The following is a 21,025-nucleotide window of genomic DNA, read 5'->3' on the forward strand; positions in this document are numbered from 1 at the left end:
TACACTGATCGGTACATAAAAAAGGGGGTTCCAACCCCCGGACCCCCCCCCTCTTGGATCTACCACTGAGGGAAACCTTGTCAATTTGTGTATCATGACAGCAATATTCACATATAAAGATTTTAATCTGCTTCCTCTGGAACCATACACACAGGCTCGATTACCGGATATTCATATGTTTGATTAGTGTTTATCCGGATATTCATATGTTTGATTAGTGTTTTTTATGCTCCATTTATGGGCATTATGTTTTCTGGTCTGTTCGTCCGTTCGTTTGTTCGTCCGTTCGTCTGTTCGTTCGTCCGTCTGTCCCACCTCAGGTTAAAGTTTTTGGTCGAGGAGGTTTTTGATGACGTTGAAGTCCAATCAACTTGAAACTTAGTACACATGTTTTTTATGATATGATCTTTCTAATCAAAATGCCAAATTACATTTTTTTTCTCCATTTTAACGGTCCACTGAACATAGAAAAATTATAGTGTAGATGAGGCATGTACTAGAGACACATTCTTGTTTCTTCAACTTTTCGTCGTATCTCTCTCAATTTGTATTAAAATTTTAAAGTCGTTATCAATAAATATTTCATTGGTTGCTTACGAGACATTTGCAATTTACTATAATTGTCATGAACTCAAAATACGGCAAATAGTTAAAAATAAATGATGAAACATGTTTATATCCGCCAACTGAGCCCCTATTGAGACAAACACAACAAAAAGCTATGAATACAAATACGGATATTCTTAGAATTAAGGGTCATCATTTAAAAGTTAAGATCATCCTTTATAAATTACAGTCATTCTTTACAAATTACGGTCATCTTTTACAAGTTACGGTCATCTGTTTACCAATCACGGTCATCCTTGTTTTATGTTACGGTCATCTTGAAAATATTTTGATAATGATTTACGGACATCTTAGCGATTTTTTCAAATTGAATTTCCCGTTTCCTGAACATTTTTCGGTAATAATTTGTGATTTCTGTGTGAATCTTTTATAAATTTACATCGTATCAATGTATGGTTTGTAAAGAAAATGATATAGAAACACTGTAACAGACAATACAGTTACTGACCAATTTTATTATCCGACATCTTGGGATGACCGTGAATGCAGTTACGGTCATCAGCTTTACCCCAGTGAATTTGCGTTATGATTGATTTATTTATGTATAGGTAAATAACAGCGGCTTAACATAAAGTGGACTCATGGTATTGTACAATATTTAATTTACTGCAGGAGATAAGTCTTAAATATGAACAACTTTCGATGTAATGTATTGTTCGTCATTTCAGACCGATTCAAAACTGACATACATTTAAAGATATATAATTGAGAGGCTAGAATCGATTTTAGTAAGACATTTGTGATTTTATTCGAAGATTTTTCACATTTTTTGTTTCAAGTTTATTGGACTTTTCATAATGAATTGTACAAGGTCATGTCCTGAAATGTTGAATAATAATAGTTTGTTTACCAATTGACCGGGTACATGAGGTATCATAAATTTTACTCCAGTTTGCTTTGTGACTGTGCAAGATATATTACACAATTTGTCACAGTGATAGGATTTATGCTCACTTTTGATAAAGTCTCTGGAACACAGATTATTTAACACTTTGGTACTAGTTCGAAGCAAATGTACTATTTATAAAAATGATGGTAATTGTTTCCACTTTTGTCATTAAACAAGAACTGTTTTTTAAACTTTATATAGTTGAAAAAATTACATTAAACATGTCATAAGTGTTTCTCGTTACTCTTTTTTTTTTATATAGATTAGACCGTTGGTTTTCCTGTTTAAATGGTTTTACAATAGTAATTGTTTTAGACCCTGTATACATGTAGCTTGCTGTTTGGTGTGAGCCAATCTTTGACGACTGTATCTTGATATATATTAGTTTAATTTTATAAATTGAGACTTGGATGCAGAGTTGTCTCATTGGTACTCATACCACATGTTCCTATATCTACAGTATAACTGTGGTTTTTTATTTGTTTCAGTTTGTTCTCGTTAATCCTTTCTTCTAGACCCATCAGAACCTTGTCCAGAAGAAATACACCCCACACATGCCAATTGCTAAATAAAAAAATTAATCACATGTCAGAATGTTTAATTGCAACATCATGTGTCTTTATGTGCAAATATGCTCCCAGAACACAGTTATCGTGCTTTGGTTTTCCTTGTCCTCGAATATAAACCCTAGTGTAATTGGTGTATACCTTTTTTATACACTTTTCCAATTTTGCAAGATATTTCATGTATAACATATTAAGTAAGGGGTGAAATTACATGTTATATATAAACATATTTGGGTGCTGATTCCTACTGTTCAGTAGTGATTTGGTCTATTGTATGACGTAAATGTATTTCATATTGTGTGAAATCAATGTATGGTAAATTTTTAATTAATTAAAAATACTTAATTCCATCTCGGATGCTTTCGACATTACTCGTTACCCTTCGACATTACTCGTTACCTGTTTGTACAAAATTTATCGTTCGTAATTTAATCGCATTTGATTGGTTAATAGAAATACCTGTTCACTTCAGGTAAATTTTCATACAAATATTCCCTGGTCATTTCGAATTGTGTACTGGTCAATTCAACACGTTAAATTTAAAATTCTTCATCTGTCACTGTACTAAATTCTGGTGCTTGCAGAAACACGTTCATGCAATCTTGTCTCAGAGAAATCTGTTTTCTGACAGCTAGTCATGAGTTTCAAGTAAAAGGACGGCATTTGAGTGGTGAAGCAAATAAAATTGCTGACATGCTTTCTAGGTGGGATATGGGTCCCAGTGTGAGCACTAAGTTTTTAAAGCTGGCTCGTGTCAATGCGTGGAAAGGAATTGAATTGGATGATGATTTGTTTCATTTTACGTCACCTTGGTGAATTTTTCTTTGATATTGTTTATTGTAGATACTGAGCTATGCAGGTTACAGAAAGACACGGAGTTGTGTAAAAAATCTGCTTTTGCAGAAAGAACTTACAAAAATTTGAAAGTGCAATTAGTTTCTTACTTTTTATTTTGCACATATTTTAATATGTCACCTTTGCCTACTTCTGTAAATACTCTTTGTCTATATGGGAAATTTTTGAGTAGGAGTTTTAAGAGTGTAGCTTCTATTCAAAATTATATTAGTGGTGTCAAGACTTTACATTTGCTATTAGGAGTTGAGTTTCCAACGGAAGATTGGTTTTCCATAGAGTTATTGTTTAGAGGTTTGTCTCGTCAAAATCATCATATGCCTCGCAGAGCTCTGCCTATTACTCCACAGATTCTTTTTAAAATGTATGAATTGTTAGATATGTCTAATCCGTCAGATGTCACTATCTGGTGCTGTTTTCTGTTTGCTTTTTTTCTTATGGTTAGAAAGTCAAATTTAGTTCCAACTTCGGCAAAGAATTTTGATCCGCACAAACAATAATGCAAAAATAACGTTATTGTTTTTAGTGATTATTTGTTGGTTAGAATGGAATGGTAAAAAACCATTCCATTTGGTAATAGGAAACTGGAGTTACCATTGGTCAAGATAAAAGAGTCTCCGCTTTGTCCGTACAATGCGTACAATCGTATGTGCACTCTAATACCATCCGATGGTGATAAACCCGCCTTTTTAATTCCACAATCTAAAGGATATAAAACTTTATGTTATTCATTTTTTCAGAAAAGACTAAGGGACATTATAGAAATGTGTGGTTTAAATTCTTCCAAATGTTCCTCTCATTCTTTTCGCAGAGGAGGGGCTACATGGGCTTTTCACAGTAAAGTTCCTTCCGAGTTGATACAATTTCACGGGGATTGGCGTAGTGACGCATATAAAGTTTATTTAGAGTTTGACTTAAAGGAAAAATTGTCTATTTCACGAGCTATGGCTGATGAAATTCTGAATTAATATTGTTTGTTTACCTTATCTTATTTTTTATTTTGTAGAATTTGTGTCAAAAAATAAGGTTTTGTTGCTGTCAGATTCCACTTGTAAATATGTCAATAATATTAACTGGCTGGATTGCAATGCTATATCTGGTGCTAATATATACACTCTTCAACAATTTGTAAAAGACAACAAATCACTTTTAAGAATATATACACATTTGTAATTGCATGTAGGCACAAACGATGTTGGGAATGGTTTATCTAGTAAATTGATTATTCAATATTATAATAATTTAATTGATTTTATTTGCAATGTTTTTCCTTCTTTAAAAATAATAGTTTCAGCAATTTTGCCAAGACCCATAGACACAAAACAAACTGTAATAGACTGTAATAAAGCTTTGGCTAAGTTATCTTTGAAGAAAAATATTTTATTTGTCAAAACTTATAAGCAATTTGTTCAGCAACCAGGATCAATTTATAAAAGTAAATGTTTTTGTAAAGATAGATTACATTTAAGTTATTTTGGTGTTTCAGTTTGAAGGAACTTTTTTATAGGTGTAGTTCATCATTTGTAATTATAGAATATTGTATTTACATGTATTTTTGGTCAAGATATTTTGTGGATTTTAATTTTATTTTTCAGAAGATGATGGTCAAGAAAGCTGGGCTAGACCATTACTTCTACATCTGGTTTACCTGTGAACCTATATTAGTTTGCAGGATTCCAGTAGTTGTTGTTTGTATTATCAGGTAGGTTTATATTATAATGTAGTTTTTTCTTTAACACTGAACACTTTATAGTGGCCGTTGGTTTGGTGCATTTATATATTTTGGAAATTAATAATTATCAAGAATATGGACTTAAAATGAGAAATTATTTATGACATATGTATGATTGTAATTTTTTTATTTATGCCAAAATATGATTAAATATGATAAAGTCTCTGGAACACAGATTATTTAACACTTTGGTACTAGTTCGAAGCAAATCTACTATTTATAAAAATGATGGTAATTGTTTCCACTTTTGTCATTAAACAAGAACTGTTTTTTAAACTTTATATAGTTGAAAAAATTACATTAAACATGTCATAATTGTTTCTCGTTACTCTTTTTTTTTATATAGATTAGACCGTTGGTTTTCCTGTTTAAATGGTTTTACAATAGTAATTGTTTTAGACCCTGTATACATGTAGCTTGCTGTTTGGTGTGAGCCAATCTTTGACGACTGTATCTTGATATATATTAGTTTAATTTTATAAATTGAGACTTGGATGCAGAGTTGTCTCATTGGTACTCATACCACGTGTTCCTATATCTACAGTATAACTGTGGTTTTATATTTGTTACAGTTTGTTCTCGTGAATCCTTTCTTCTAGACCCATTAGAACCTTGTCCAGAAGAAATACACCCCACACATGCCAATTGCTAAATAAAAAATTTAATCACATGTCAAAATGTTTAATTGCAACATCATGTGTCTTTATGTGCAAATATGCTCCCAGAACACAGTTATCGTGCTTTGGTTTTCCTTGTCCTCGAATATAGTCCCTAGTGTAATTGGTGTATACCTTTTTTATACACTTTTCCAATTTTGCTAGATATTTCATGTATAACATATTAAGTAAGGGGGTGAAATTACATGTTATATATAAACATATTTGGGTGCTGATTCCTACTGTTCAGTAGTGATTTTGGTCTATTGTATGACGTAAATGTATTTCATATTGTGTGCAATCAATGTATGTATTGTATTGTGTGACATAAATGTATGTATTTTATTCCACTGCATGTTGATTTTGATCGTGAAATCAACATTTTATTGGTCGAAACTATCACACGTAAAACTTCATATTCCCCTCTGAGTATCATATTCCCTTCTGAATATCATATTCCCCTTTGTTAATCGGGACCTCGTAGTATGACGTTACTTGCGGTTATTGAATCTACCGTTTTGGAGGTGGTTTTAATGAAATAGCGTCACTGTAGTAAAGTCATTCCCGTGTTAAAATTTATTCCAGCATTAAAATAAAAAAAGACTATTAATTGTACTTTTGATTCGTACTGTTTGTCAATGTTTATGCCTCGTTTAGCTATTTAAACAAAAAGATATGAATTAATATATTATATTTTGGAAGATAACAAAGCATAGGCAGTGGAACAAGACAATTATTTCCCTTAGCTTCGAGAGATATGAAGATTTGTTCCCCCTTGAAAAATCATATTTCCCTAGGACAAAGCCCTCGTGAAATATGAATCTTCTTTGGTGAACAAATCTTTATATCGCCCTAAGACACGGGAAATAAATGTATTATATTGTATAATATAATTGTTCATGTACATATTGTATTAAATGTCATAAATATATATATATATATATATATATATATATATCAGTCTAAAGATTTGCACATCGGTACTTATATAAGATGTTATAATACGAAAATGATGTTATTAAATCGTGTTGACAAATATTTCGGCTCAACAAAAGGCCTTCTTCAAGTGTCACAAGTTTTAACGATACTGATACATAATGTATAAGGTGTAAAAATAGATCAATAATAATACAGGTAAGTTTTGGTCGATTGATTTTAATCCAAAATCCTGAATATCATAATATAAACAAAACACTATAATTCAATATACGTGACTGTGTATATTAACAATAAAAATGAGTGAAAAACAAAACCGTTAGTATTTCTTATTGAAAGCTTTCCCGAACCTGTCGCTGGGCATCACTCCAGTGAATGTTCTGTTCAATCACTAGAATCATTATTTGCAAGTAAATGGAACTGCCATGGGCACCAAAATGGCTCCGTCATATGCCAACATATTTATGGGCAAATTAGAGAAACAACTCATTGAAATTTCCATCGAAAAACCGCTTTCCTGATTTAGATTTATAGATTATGTGGATATGAAATGGAATAAAAGCGACGAGGATTTAGATACTTTTATCACTCATGCTAACAACATACATCCTAGTATCAAATTTACTCATGAGAAGTCTTAATCCAAAATCGCCTTCCTCGATACTTCAAGTTCGCTCACAGAGGGCATCATATCTACAGATTTATATTCTAAACCTACTGACACTCATCAATATTTGTCCCCTAAAAGTTGCCATCTTGCTCATCTCACCAAGAGCATTCCATACAGTCAGGCACCTAGAGTCAAGCGAATATGTTCCAACACAGAAACAACTAAATTACAACTACGTCAACTTGAAACTCGCTTGAAGAAAAGGGACTACAAACACAGAAATATCAAAAAAAGCTTTCAGAAAGCGGAGTCAATTCCCAGGAGTGAACTATTGGAATACAAAGTTAAAAAGAAAAATAAAAGGACTCCATGTGTTCTTACTTACCACCCATCTCTCAAAAACAGCTTTGGTGTCATTCGTGAGCATTGGAAATCAGTTGAAAAGAATTCCAAACTATCCAAGATTTTTCCTGAGCCTCCAATGATAGTTTTTAGGCAACCTAGTAGTCTGCGGAACCTGCTGGTGCGGGCTGAAGTGTCTGATAATAGAAGTACTTCTGGAAAATGTCGTTCGTGTGAAGAAAAACGCTGCAAATGCTGCCTACAGATGCAGCATTCATCAACATTTCACAGTAAGGCAACCGAAAACAACTATAAGATATTTTGCAATGTTATCTGCAAAAGTATGAATGTTATTTACATACTAGAATGTTCGGTTTGTGGCCTCCAATATGTTGGTGAGTCAAAGGAGCCTTTCCGCAAACGCCTCAATGGCCATAGGAGTGATATCTCTAAGAAGCCACTTCTCCCAGTTTCTCAGCACTTCAGACAGTCGGGTCACAAACCTAATGACTTTAACCGCATGAAAATTCTAGTGATTGAACAGAACATTCACTGGAGTGATGCCCAGCGACAGGTTCGGGATAGCTTTTGGATAAAGGAACTTAATGTACATCATCCAAACGGTATCAATAAGAAATACTAACGGTTTTGTTTTTCACTCATTTTTATTGTTAATATACACAGTCACGTATATTGAATTTTAGTGTTTTGTTTATATTATGATATTCAGGATTTTGGATTAAAATCAATCGACCAAAACTTATTTATTACTGATCTATTTTTACACCTTATACATTATGTATCAGTATTGTTAAAACTTGTGACACTTGAAGAAGGCCATTTGCTGAGCCGAAATATTTGTCAACACGATTTAATAACAATATTTTCGTATTATAACATCTTATATCAGTACCGTTGTGCAAATCTTTAGACTGATATAATTTTTTCCTTATCTGCATAGTATCGCCTATTCTAGACGATCCGGTACATAGTAAATTTGCTGGTTGGTCGTTTTTATAGACTTTTATATATATAGATATATATATATATATATTGTAAGTATGACATTGATGCATGATATATTGTATTGGATCATATACCATTCATGTAGATATTGTTTTGTATGACATAAATGAATATAGTATGTTGTGATTATAAGGATTTTGATAAAACCAATGTTGTTTTTCCCTATCGCTATTACTTTTTTTTTTTAATTTGAGCATGATTGGTTCACATTTAATTACATGATAATATACTTATATTGTTATAAACAGTCAAAAGAAGACACATGATAAAATTACACTGGAAGAACAGTTAACAGATATAGCATTTTTAACCATAAGAAATTATACGTTTTTTATTTAACTGCCGAAATAAGTATTATTGATTTACACCATATATAGTATTGACATATAGACTCTTTCTAGATATGTTCGCAATCTGTCTACACTGTAGTATTCTTTTAAAAGCATGTATCTATAATTAAATTATAATTGTGTTGATAAACGATAAGCCATAGAGAATACATGTACCTGTGTTTGCGCTAAGGTCTAGCAAATTTTTTACCTTGCTAAATTTATTATGCATGTACAGTAGTTGTTTTAAACACTTAACATCTATTATGTCAAAATGATTAACATATATACATGTACTTTCTAAAATCAACCTTTGTGTACTCTTCATATGAGCTGACTAGACAAAAGTGAAAACCTGATATCAAAGTCATTGAAAACCCTCCATGACCACCTGAAGCATTTATGCTTTTTTTGTTTGTTTGATTCTATCTTTAGTTTTCTATTTAGATAAATGTAACAGTAGTATACCGCTGTTCAAAGATCATCAATCGATTGAAAGAAAATACATTTTCGTTACAAACTTAAATTTGGTAATAATGGTTTTAATCTCGTCGTTTCTATTGCTTATGGTGTTTACTGTTTTCTTGTAAGGTTTCTATTTGCTACCTTGGCGACTCTTATTGACACAGAATATGTAAACCGACTCATTGTCACGAGACAGCAGTTCAAATGTCATTCCATTTTCCTGTAATATAAACCAGTTTGGGTTACTTTAAGAAATTTCTATTTTCAGTATCGGAGGCCATTTTGGTTGGCAAGGCAAGCTATCAGATACAGTTTGAAAGGGACAACCTAAGGACTATGTATGTTAAGTTTAGATCCAATTGCAAATCCACTTCAAGGGAGAAGATTCTACATTGATTTTCTGTCAAAATATGCCTAATTTGCATATTCGACAAAATCAGCAAAAAGTTTAAATTTTACATCAATACATTTTAGTCCTATGCTCTATTTATAATAAAGGTGGCGATGTTGGTTTGAAAGCGGGATCATCGGATACAATTTTGAAAGTAGACACCCCACCGCGTCGATGCCTCTGCTGGTGGACTGTAAGTCCCCGAGGGTATCACCAGCCCAGAAGCCAGTACTCCGGTCCTGGCATAACAATACGGATTTTTTGTGTTATTACATTTGCTGTTACAAAATGTTAAAATTATTACAAATTAAGGAATGTCTCTCCCTCATGCAAAGCTCTGATTCCTTTCACGGATTTGGCTATACTTTTTGGAACTTTTGGATTATAGCTCTTCATCTTTTATATAAGCTTTGGATTTTACATATTTTGGCCACGAGCATCACTGAAGAGACATGTATTGTCGAAATGCGCATCTGGTGCAGAAAAAATGGTACCGTTAATGTTATTACTACCACTGGGTTGATGCCTCTGCTGGTGGACTGTTAGTCCCCGAGGATATCACCAGCTCAGTAGCAAGTACTCCGGTCCTGGCATGAAAAAACGGATTTTTTTGTGTTATTAAATTTGCTGTTTCAAAATGTTAAAAATTATTATAAATTAAGGAATGTATCTCCCTCATGCAAAGCTCTGATTACTTTCACGGATTTGACTATATTTTTTTGGAACTTTTGGATTATAGCTCTTGATCTTTTATATAAGGTTTGGATTTTACATATTTTAGCCACGAGCATCACTGAAGATCGAAACATGTATTGTCGAAATGCGCATCTGGTGCAGAAAAATTGGTACCGTTACTGTTATTACTACCACTGGGTCGATGCCTCTGCTAGTGGACTGTTAGTCCCCGAGGGTATCACCAGCTCAGTAGCAAGTACTCCGGTCCTGGCATGCAAAAACGGATGTTTTGTGTTATTAAATTTGCTGTTTCAAAATGTTAAAAATTATTATAAATTAAGGAATGTATCTCCCTCATGCAAAGCTCTGATTCCTTTCACGGATTTGGCTATATTTTTTTGGAACTTTTGGATTATAGCTCTTCATCTTTTATATAAGGTTTGGATTTTACATATTTTGGCCACGAGCATCACTGAAGATCGAAACATGTATTGTCGAAATGCGCATCTGGTGCAGAAAAATTGGTACCGTTAATGTTATTACTACATTTGTACCACTGTGTCGATGCCTCTGCTAGTGGACTGTTAGTCCCCGAGGGTATCACCAGCACAGTAGCCAGTACTCCGGTACTGGCATAAAAATACGGATTTTTTTGTGTTATTAAATTTGCTGTTACAAAATGTTAAAAATTATTACAAATTAAGGAATGTATCTCTCTCGTGCAAAACTCTGATTCCTGTCACTGATTTGGCTATACTTTTTGGAACTTTTGGATTATAACTCTTCCTCTTTTATATAAGCTTTGGTTTTTACATATTTTGGCCACGAGCATCACTGAATAGACAAGTTTTGTCGAAATGCGCATCCGTTGCAGAAACATTGGTACCGTTAATGTTATTAGGATGATGCCAGCGACTTTTGTTCCAATTAGACAAGTAGTTTAAGATATGAAGATTTTTGACAGACGACGGACACAAAGGGATAGCAAAAGTTCACCCTTGTTTTTAGCCAGATGATCATAGAATTGTAATGGGTATAAAATAGTTAAAAAAAACAACAAAAAAAACCCTGAACATGACTTGATAGTGATGACTACTAGGCATACATCACCTGTAGTTAAACTGTGTCAGAAGACGCAATCCCTATTTCAAAATGCTACAACAACCAGATTGACGAATACACATGTTTATCTACCGTTTCTTCATTCATGACATTATTGTTTGAAATACTACTTATTATAAAAACAAAATGTCATGTCAAACTGTTTTAGGACTGCAGCATTGATCAACTGATTTGATTCGACATCTTATTCTGTAAAAAAAAACATTATTTTTTTCCTCCACAAACTTTTTCTGTTTGAATTTTGAATTTATATTTTGTTTTTAGTGTCTTTTAAGACTGGCCCACACATATTGATTTTCTCAATTCTTATTTAGCAGGTACTTTCTTTGAATGATTTGACATGTACTTGACCTACTCGTTTAAACATTTACATACTGGCTCGGATGATTTTCAAAATTGTCGTTAACGAGTAAATTGTTCGTGAATTTGTGATGAATTCATTGTTTAAAATTGTTTCTACACTTAACGTTTTTGAGCTATTCATGCAGCTATCGATTAGGCGGGGTATCGCACATTCTCCTATTGCTGATGCAATATTTGATGTTGCTCGTCAAAACAAGGAAGCACAACTCTAAAATGCTGCAAAGTGAATATGCTTTCTTGTTTGAATTGTTTTACATTTGTCATTTCGGGGCATTTTATAGTTGACTATGCGGTATAGGCTTTGCTCATTGTTGAAGGACGTATGGTTTCCTAGGCTATAGTTCTTCATTTCTGTGTCATTTTGTTTCTCGAGGAGATTTGTCTCATTGACAATCATACCACATCTTCTTTTTAATATGTACCATTACTGATTACATGTAGCATACTGTAAAATGACTTTTGCGATTAAAAAGGTTGTTATAACACGGCGGATGCCACATTTTGAGTAGGAACTGCTCACTCTTTCTTAAGCACTTCAGTCCTATCCAAGTTTTTAGTGGGTTTCTGATTACTCATCTTTAGTTTCGTTGTTTGTTCTCGTTGGTTGTGGTTTGTCTTTTTCTATTCTAGCCACATTTTTGTCCTTTGATTTTAATTTTCGATTTTTTATTAAGTACCCTAACGTCAGTGTTGATTACGTAATGATCAAAATTTAGACTTCGTTTATGAATTCACTTAATGTACGCCAAGAATCAAGCAAATTCACGTGCAATAAAACCAGCATAAAGTAAACCACATTGCGACCAGACATTCTGTTTGGAATAGACAGCTGTTCGATTTAGATTGTTTTATTTCACAAACAAATAATGAAATGTATAGATAAATTATAAATTCAATATAAGAAGTATTATATTTTGAATAAACAGTTTCAAGGTTGTAAGTTTTCTATAATACGTAATATTTTTGGAAATCTTACATAAGTTTTCCTTTAAATCTATTTAATTCTGTTTTGACATAAAACTGAGTCATTATAAATTATATTATAAAAAAATTTAAGGAAGATAAACGACGATCACTGAGGAGACTAAAAGTAGATGACATTGACCCACACGAAAATTATAACAACAATGCAAATTTTCAAAGAAAAACATCTATCATTTGTCTAGAAAAGATGACATTTCAAACAAAACAGGCTATAAAATAGACCCCTCAAAGCAAAAGACGCAACCAGAAAACCTCCAGCCTTCTGTAGCAATCAATTTCAGCCTTTTAGAACAAGTACGTCACAAGTACGATCTTTCTAGTATAAACGTAATACATGTGGATTTTTCAAACATTTAAAGTCATTTAATGTTGGGTATTTAAAATATAGATATTACTTATTAGATGAAAACATATCAAACTGAGGAGCTATAACTTTTGTAGATTTTATCAAAACATGTTTTATTTTCAATACAACATGTACAATGACACATTTTTGGATTTAATCAATCATGATAGCTGCAAACATAATTTAAAAACAATTTGTTTTAAACAACGGGTTGATATCGTTTTTTTAAACTCTATAGATTTTCGTCAAGGGTGTCCTTTATTTTGTTTATTATTTATTTGTTTAGTAGAAATTTTATCATTAAGACTAAGAAGCAAGCAATAAATACATCAAGGGATAAAGATTAAGGTAGACAAAAAAACTCGTAGTATAAAGATTTCTCAATTACCGTATGATTACACTCTTTTTTTCAAAATATTATCATTCTTTTCAACGAAATTGAATTAGTTGGTTCTCCGTCTGGCTTGATGTTAACAAAATATAAACAAAAATGGAGGAAAGTGGATTGTGAAACAATGATGCTGACAAATTAGAAGGAATAAATTTGGAAAAAAGCATTAAATGTTAAGGTAATTATTTAGGACATTTAAATTAAAATAAAAATGAAATAGGCAATAATTGGGTCATAAATTTTACCAAAATACATCTGTTTTGCTAGTACTCCAAACAAAGATACAGCAAAAAATTTGAATCGGGTTGATTAAATTTATTTTGGAGGAAAGACAGATGGAGTGAAAAAAACAATACAATAAAGACATACTAAAAGGGGAAATTAAAAGGGTAGATTTTTGCTGGGTTTTTTTATTCTCTTGAAGCATCACGCATAAAAATAATTACAAACGGAAAAATCAAAAAGTGTAACGTTATACATGCAGAAATTTCAACATTATTGGCTAGTTTTATGTATAAATAACGATACCATTTAGAAATGAACAAATAACAAAACCACTCAGGACTGTTATCAAGAAGTTGATTTGGATGAAGACTGAAGGAGAACTAGTAGAAAATACTAACATATCTTCAGATATAAGGAAGCAAATTGGGTTAGTCAATGGTGAAAGATGGTCTAAAAACTTTAATCTTTAATAATTGAAAATTACTTGGTCTTAGCATAGTGGTAATACAGACGGTCAGTTGTTGAGTACTTTCATCTAAGAACAATAAGTAATAAGACAAACAAACTTGATTTTTGAAATTTTTATATTAATAAATAAGATTTCAAAAATTGGCGTCAAATTTTAGTTCAAAATAGGTATGTTAACATTATCAGAAAATATATAAAATGGAAATCTCTATTTGTTATTGTACATGACATAAACAATAAAGGTTTGCATCATCAACAAATAAACAAATATATTGGTGTTAATGTATAACCATCCAAACCCAAATGTATTAAACAGTATCTTATTCTGAACTGGCTAATCAAAATTCAATATGAATAGTGCATACTAATAGAAATATAAGTGAGTGTCAAACTGAATTGCTTATATAATACGACACACGACAGTGAAGAAAGGCATTATATATCATGTTAAAAATTTCGTCGCTATAATCATTAAATGTTTTCCAATGATTGGTATTCACTTGGATGTAGGCTTTTGTTCAATAGGGTTATAAATAGACTAATTGTTTTAATTGCTTTTTACAATGTTTAGTACCGTTTGGTTTGCAGTTGTTATCAAATACTAGTAGTCCTTTTCTATGTATGTTGGCGTTTGTTTTGTAGCAGTTCAGTGTTTACGTTGTTCCGTTGTTTTCCTGTTATAGTTGATGTGGTTCCTTCGGTTTTGGTTTCTGAACCGGATTTGTTTTCGTTTAATCAATTTATGACTATTGAACAGCCGTATACTACTGTTGCCTTTATTTGCTTCTAATGAAAAACTTGTAGAAATCAATTTAATTTTGATATAATTGAAAACAGATAGAAACAAGAGTTTACAACAGAAATAAACCATATAAGATATTTTGTAAAGCTTATTTCCATATCAAGATTGACAATCCTACCTGATATTCACCAAAGTGTTATTCCAATGCTTATTGTAAATTACAATTCGTTTTAGATACCTATAAATGTCTGACTACCGTTTGAAATATTTCGTACAAATAAGATTGCGTTGTATTGTACATTTTTCTGATTCACCAGCAAACTGAATAAAAACGCAAAAATGAATATACACAGATTCATTACTTTATCATAATCTTTATTTGAATTTTTAATTTGCAGAAACTATTGAGGGATGATTACCATATATTGTTGGTTAGTCGTTGTATTGGGGACCTCTGGAACAGCATTGTTAAACGACAATGATTCGAACAAGCTTCAAAATGCATTGCTATTGCAGACAAATTAATTGACTCTCACGATCATACTACTGAATGTGTAGGAGAAATGATGTGTTTACTTGCTGCATTACCAGAATCCAAATGGAATCAAAAGTTGGACAACCCTTTAGGTCTACTAACCAAAATTGCAACTGACAACGGACAAGACCATGACAGTTTGTTATATGCAGAAGCCAGGAAATTATTAGCTGACTATCCGAATATTGGACATGTTTTCAATGGAGCTAAAAATGGACACTCCGTAAAAGATAGTGATGTCTGTGAATCAATGTACTCCAAATGCCCATATGAGCCAAAAGACTTGCTGGACACTGTCAACGATTTGGGGGATATTACCACACTATTGTCCAAGAATTTGTTTGGGAAAGTCATCGCAGATGCAATTGAACTTAACAACACACAGGTTGGAACAAATAATAGACAAAAGAGATCATGTGACCACAAAGCACTGAAAGACAGTTGCGCTACACTTGGAGTTACGTGAGGTGTAGTGACTGTAGCATGTACTATTTGTGGCATTTTTACATTTGGATTATGTCTAGCTGGCTGTGCTGAACCTGCCAGTGGTCTGTGTACATCAGCCTTTGTTAGTTGTACTGTTGCTGATGCTGTATGTACTGCAATAGAGAAACATTAGAAGTCACCGAGATGAATGAAAAGTATTATCGCCGTATTTGTGATGAAAGATGTTCCTCGTCTGTTCAATTTTAACTCTACATTAAAGATCAGAATGCATGTTAAATTTTCAGTATTATTCGGTGAATAAAACAAATTTAAAAGTAAATTAGCGTTGTGATGATTACATTTTCTACTTAAGCGCTTTATAATCTATGATAACTATCTGATGTCAGAACTAATTAAATGTGAGCTTGAAGCATTTGTATTATTGTCGTGTTTTTGGTTGAAACGACTGTCTGAATAATATACTCCTTTGTTCGTTACAAGTTACAAGAAAAGTTACATGAATGCCTCAAGTTTTGAAATGAATTTTTAAAAATAAGACATTGCAAATGAAAAGTAAAAAGATACAAAGGGCAAACTCGACAAGTAGAATGACAATATCTTTGCGAAAATATAAGAGACAATAAATACCAACAAGAAACACCTACTGGAAATCTAAAAATTGTAGATAATGCGAAAGTCATTAAATCCGGGGTTAAACTCAGTCGATCCGGCAATTAAAAAAGGTAGGCAGTTCTTGCTTCTTTGGATACTCACATTTTATTGTTCATGTTCAAATCAGGTAAAAATTCTTATATCAGGGAGAGAAACGGGATAAAAGTATAACAAAAGGAGTAGGCCCAGTATCAGTTGTGAACGGACACTTCGTAATGATCACGCAGCTCCCATGGCGACAATAATTATGATGAATAGCAGCAACATAGCCTTGCAGAAAGCAAACAATTCTACTTTTTTTACACTCAAATTGATTTTTTATTGCAAATACTGCTGTTGAACAACATAACTTGGTGTACAGCATTACAAAAAGTATCCCTGAAAAATTTACCATTAAATATCAAGATGGAATATTCAGCAAAGTCAACAATAAATAGCATTAACATAAATATCTGAAAACATAAAAAGTAAAATAACAAAAAATACCGAATTCCTAGGGAAATCGCAAACGGAAAGTCCTTGATGAAATGACAAAACCAAAAGCTCAAACACATGTAACGAATGGAAAACAATTGTCATATTCCTGACTTGGTAAAGAAGTATTTCCTTATGCATTAAATGGTGGATTGAACCTGGTGTTATAGCTAGCTAAACCTCTCACCTGTATGACAGCCACATTGAATTCCATTATATAGACAACAATGGGTGAGCAAAATAAACAGACAAATAGTAGGTCATACGTCAAACATTGGGGTACAACAGTCAATATTGTAATATAATCTTAATCACTATAACAATATATAACAATTTCAACAAAGAAACACAAAATGGCTTAAAGACAAAGTACATACGCAAAAATCAAAGACAAGAATTCAAAATTGACCATTGCACAATAACACGATGGAGGGATGTATAAGTATCGAGGCACGTCATAACTATATAATCACAAAAGGAATAAACATTAATTGATACAAGGACTAAAATGCAGGGATTTTAACACGTAATTAAGATGATAAACCACGTCAGTATCTAGAATCTATTTTAAGACCGTGAAGTTGATACGGAATATCAACAATAAATTACTGTTACAAACAGTCTGACCTACTTCAAAATTAGGTTATTATCTCTTTCTATAATACTATCTATAATTTTCAATAGATAAGTTGGTCAGTATGCGTTCGGGAATCATTCGATACTCCATACTGGTTATATTTAACATGTTCAATGTCATAAGTTCATAAACAAGATATTGTTTAGCCAGATATGTATTTGTTTCACTTTTAGTTTGAAAATTGTCTTGTTGATAATATCTGTCATCTAACACCATGTGTACTTTCTTTGGAGACAATGTCTTTTTTTTTTTCGTTGAACATAACCGCAGCTAAAAACCTGCCCTTGACATTTTTGCATTTTTTATTTATAATGAGAAATAAATGATAGTTATCTGCCAAATATTTATGAATAAAGTCCACAAGTTCTATATATCTACAGTTCAATTACTCGATATCGTTTCGATTTAATGGACATAATGTAAATACCTACCAAATGTTTCATAGCAGTATAGGTCCAATGTTTTTTTATCATTCAATCCTTTTAACAGTAAAATTATTATTATATTGTGTCAATGTTTGTAATAAAGATGCTAATATGACACTAGACATGCTTGTTGGATAAACATTTTTCATCCAAGATGTACTAAATTTGTAAGTACCATCGCTTATTGAATAATTTTAGTCCATTCGCTGCAATAAACAAAGTTTAGAGAGAAAAGAAGATCAGATTTGAAGTACCTATTGTATGAATGTAGCTTATATCATGTTTTGGTTTGTTTTATTGATAATGAAAAGCATTGGCCACTGATCTTTTGCAGTTTTGTAGTTAAACGTGAGAGCATAATTTTTTTGGTGAATAGAATAAAACTTAACGACAGAATTCTAAAATTAAACGTGAGAAATAAGCACTTGACATACTATTTTCTGAGATAAAACTAAAAAATGTTGGTCAACGTGATCGTATATAATTTATAAACAAAAATATGTATATTTACTGTACATTCCTGTATAGAAGGAACTTTTCTTTATAACCTCGACTCATACGGAAAATGTCAAAATATTCGTTTCAACTGTTTTATGAAATAAGTATCGTCCTATTTGAAAATGTCCGTTTTAAAACTTTAACAATTTTTAATGCTATTTCACAGTCCAAAATTTCCGAAGACACAAACACTGCGCAAAGAAATGTGAACAAATTATAATTGCTTTAGACCAAAAGTATTACCTATATTACATTCATCATACCAATGTACTTATTATTCAAAATTTCATCTATATTAAAGGAGAGACAAAAGATATTAAAGGGACATTCAATCTCATAAATTGAAAATAAACTGACAACGCCAAGGCTAAAAAACAAAGGCAAACAGGACAACAACAGTACACAACACATAGAAAATCAAAAGCTGTACAACACAACAAAACACTTTGGGTGATCACAGATCCTGTGTAAGGGTAAGCAGATCCTGCTCCACATGTGGCACCCATCGTGTTGCTCATATTAGTACAAACCCGGTGATAACTCTAATCCGGTAGGTCACATTCGGGGAAAAGTGGACGGGAAGGTAGTTACAACTACTGGAACCGTTATCATCTATGAAAAGATATTTCATAACATTCAACCAACTAGCGATGGCGTCCGTAAAAACTATGAAGGTTTGAGTTCAAATTAACTATTAGGAACTATTGGTTTAATAGCCTTCTTGTGAACAGCAATCCTTTATCAAGGAAATCATGATAGGAAACGCTAGCCCTGGAATATCGTATCAACTGGGAGATATATACTGTGTATGCAGGCGCTGATAGAATTTTGCTACATAGAAATGGAAAGTTCACAATATGTGGGTCAAACACTAGTCTATGCACAAAAGTAATGTTTGTATGCTTCTATATGGATTTCAGGTTCCCAATTTTGAACTTTCCATTTCTTTGAACATTCCAACAACAGCTGCATACGGAGTTATATCTCTTAGTTGATAGGCTATTCCAATATAAAAAAAGAAGATGTGGTATGATTGCCAATGAAACAACTATCCACAAAAGACCAAAATGACACAGACATTAACAACTATAGATCACCGTACGGCCTTCAACAATGAGCAAAGTCCATACCACATAGTCAGCTATAATAGGCCCCAAAAAGACAATGTAAAACAATTCAAACAAGACAACTAACGGCCTTATTTATGTAAAATATGAACTATCATAACTTCCTTGATAGGGGTGCTGCTCAAAAGGATGCCATCAAACCTACATTCCAAGGGTTGAAGTTTAAATGATCCATTTGTATATTTAACGGATGGCATCACGATTTGGTTTACCGTTATGGAATTTACGTTTCACAGATAACAATGGATCTGTTCCAATTGTCGTATCCCGTCCCTTTTTCCCCGAATGTGACCTACCAAATTAAACTTATCACCAAGTTGGTACAACATTAGCAACACAACGAATGCCACATGTGGAGCAGGATCTGTTTACCATTCCGGAGCATTTGAGATCACCTATAGTTTTTGGTTGCGTTCGTATTACTCAGTCTTAAGTTTTTTATGTTGTGTATTTTGTGTACTGTTGTAAGTCGGTTTGTCTTTATTTTTTTTTAGCATTGACGTAGTCAGACGTCCATTTGAAAGTCTTAACTATACATTTTTTTAATGATCTAATATTTGGTTAATATTATGAAATATCCCGACCTGTACGTATGTATGAAGTCACAATTCAGTATTCAATTGTATAAAACTAACGCACGTTACCTTTGAAATCATATGATTTGTAACTTTATGTAACTTGTTTTTCAGTATGTCTTGCTACAATTTGCTGTGCGACTGAAATTATTTATCTTGCAGAAATGCTGATAAAACAAATACTAACCGGTTTTGAGAGGCAGTTGTTCTTTTTCAATGTACTAATATCTAAATTTGTAAAGCTTTATATGTGTTTCGTCCACTTTTATTTACATATATTCCTATAATCGAACATGCTTCCTGTTTTAAGTATAAGTGAACCAACACCATAGCTTATGATGTTCATATTTAGGAATATGCTTCTTATGAATACTTACAAAGAAGATGTTTCTTCCATCAAAGATAAAGCTGTGTGGAAATACTTTCAATGACATATTTTGTTATTCATTGGAAACAATGAGGTAAACTTCTTCATAAAGTACACTATTACACATGTGTATCTTATTGATATATTTACCACGTCTTCAAATCTTAAAATCTTGAAATAGTGCAAAAACATTTTTTTGGATATCGGATGACATATCTCCTTAGAACAGAAGTGTTTTGTTTGTCTAACATTTTCGACAAGTCTGTTTAAAATATGAACTATGAAGGTGTCGATTTTCCAATCTGTCTTTTAGTTTTACGACAACAACTGGCTTCTCGCAGGGTGGTTGTCCTAAGCGAAACATTTGTCTTATATCATTTCATATTAAAACACCGTGAAAATTTAAACATAGCCTTGTATGTTAACATTTCTATCCCGTGATTGATTACTTTATATTATTTACAGTGTAATTCTATTTTTTTAAGTCTACTTCATTGTGGTGTTACAATTAATTTTGTAGATGTGCATTTAATCAATTTTTAAAATTGAAAA

General features: G+C 32.3%; 1 protein-coding gene and 1 pseudogene across 1 annotated transcript; both read left to right on the forward strand.

Annotated features, from left to right (window-relative positions):
* Positions 1-1,656: 1,656 nt before the first annotated feature.
* On the forward strand, positions 1,657-3,434 carry LOC143076976 (uncharacterized). The gene is made up of 2 exons (XM_076252871.1): positions 1,657-1,662; positions 2,949-3,434. Exons 1-2 carry the CDS (start codon positions 1,657-1,659, stop codon positions 3,432-3,434), a joined length of 492 nt encoding a protein of 163 aa, XP_076108986.1.
* An 11,714-nt stretch (positions 3,435-15,148) lies between these two features.
* Positions 15,149-15,891, forward strand: LOC143076977 (mytilin-1-like; annotated as a pseudogene).
* Positions 15,892-21,025: the final 5,134 nt, after the last annotated feature.

Source organism: Mytilus galloprovincialis, chromosome 5, assembly GCF_965363235.1.
Source record: "Mytilus galloprovincialis chromosome 5, xbMytGall1.hap1.1, whole genome shotgun sequence".
Taxonomy (NCBI): Eukaryota; Metazoa; Mollusca; class Bivalvia; order Mytilida; family Mytilidae; genus Mytilus; species Mytilus galloprovincialis.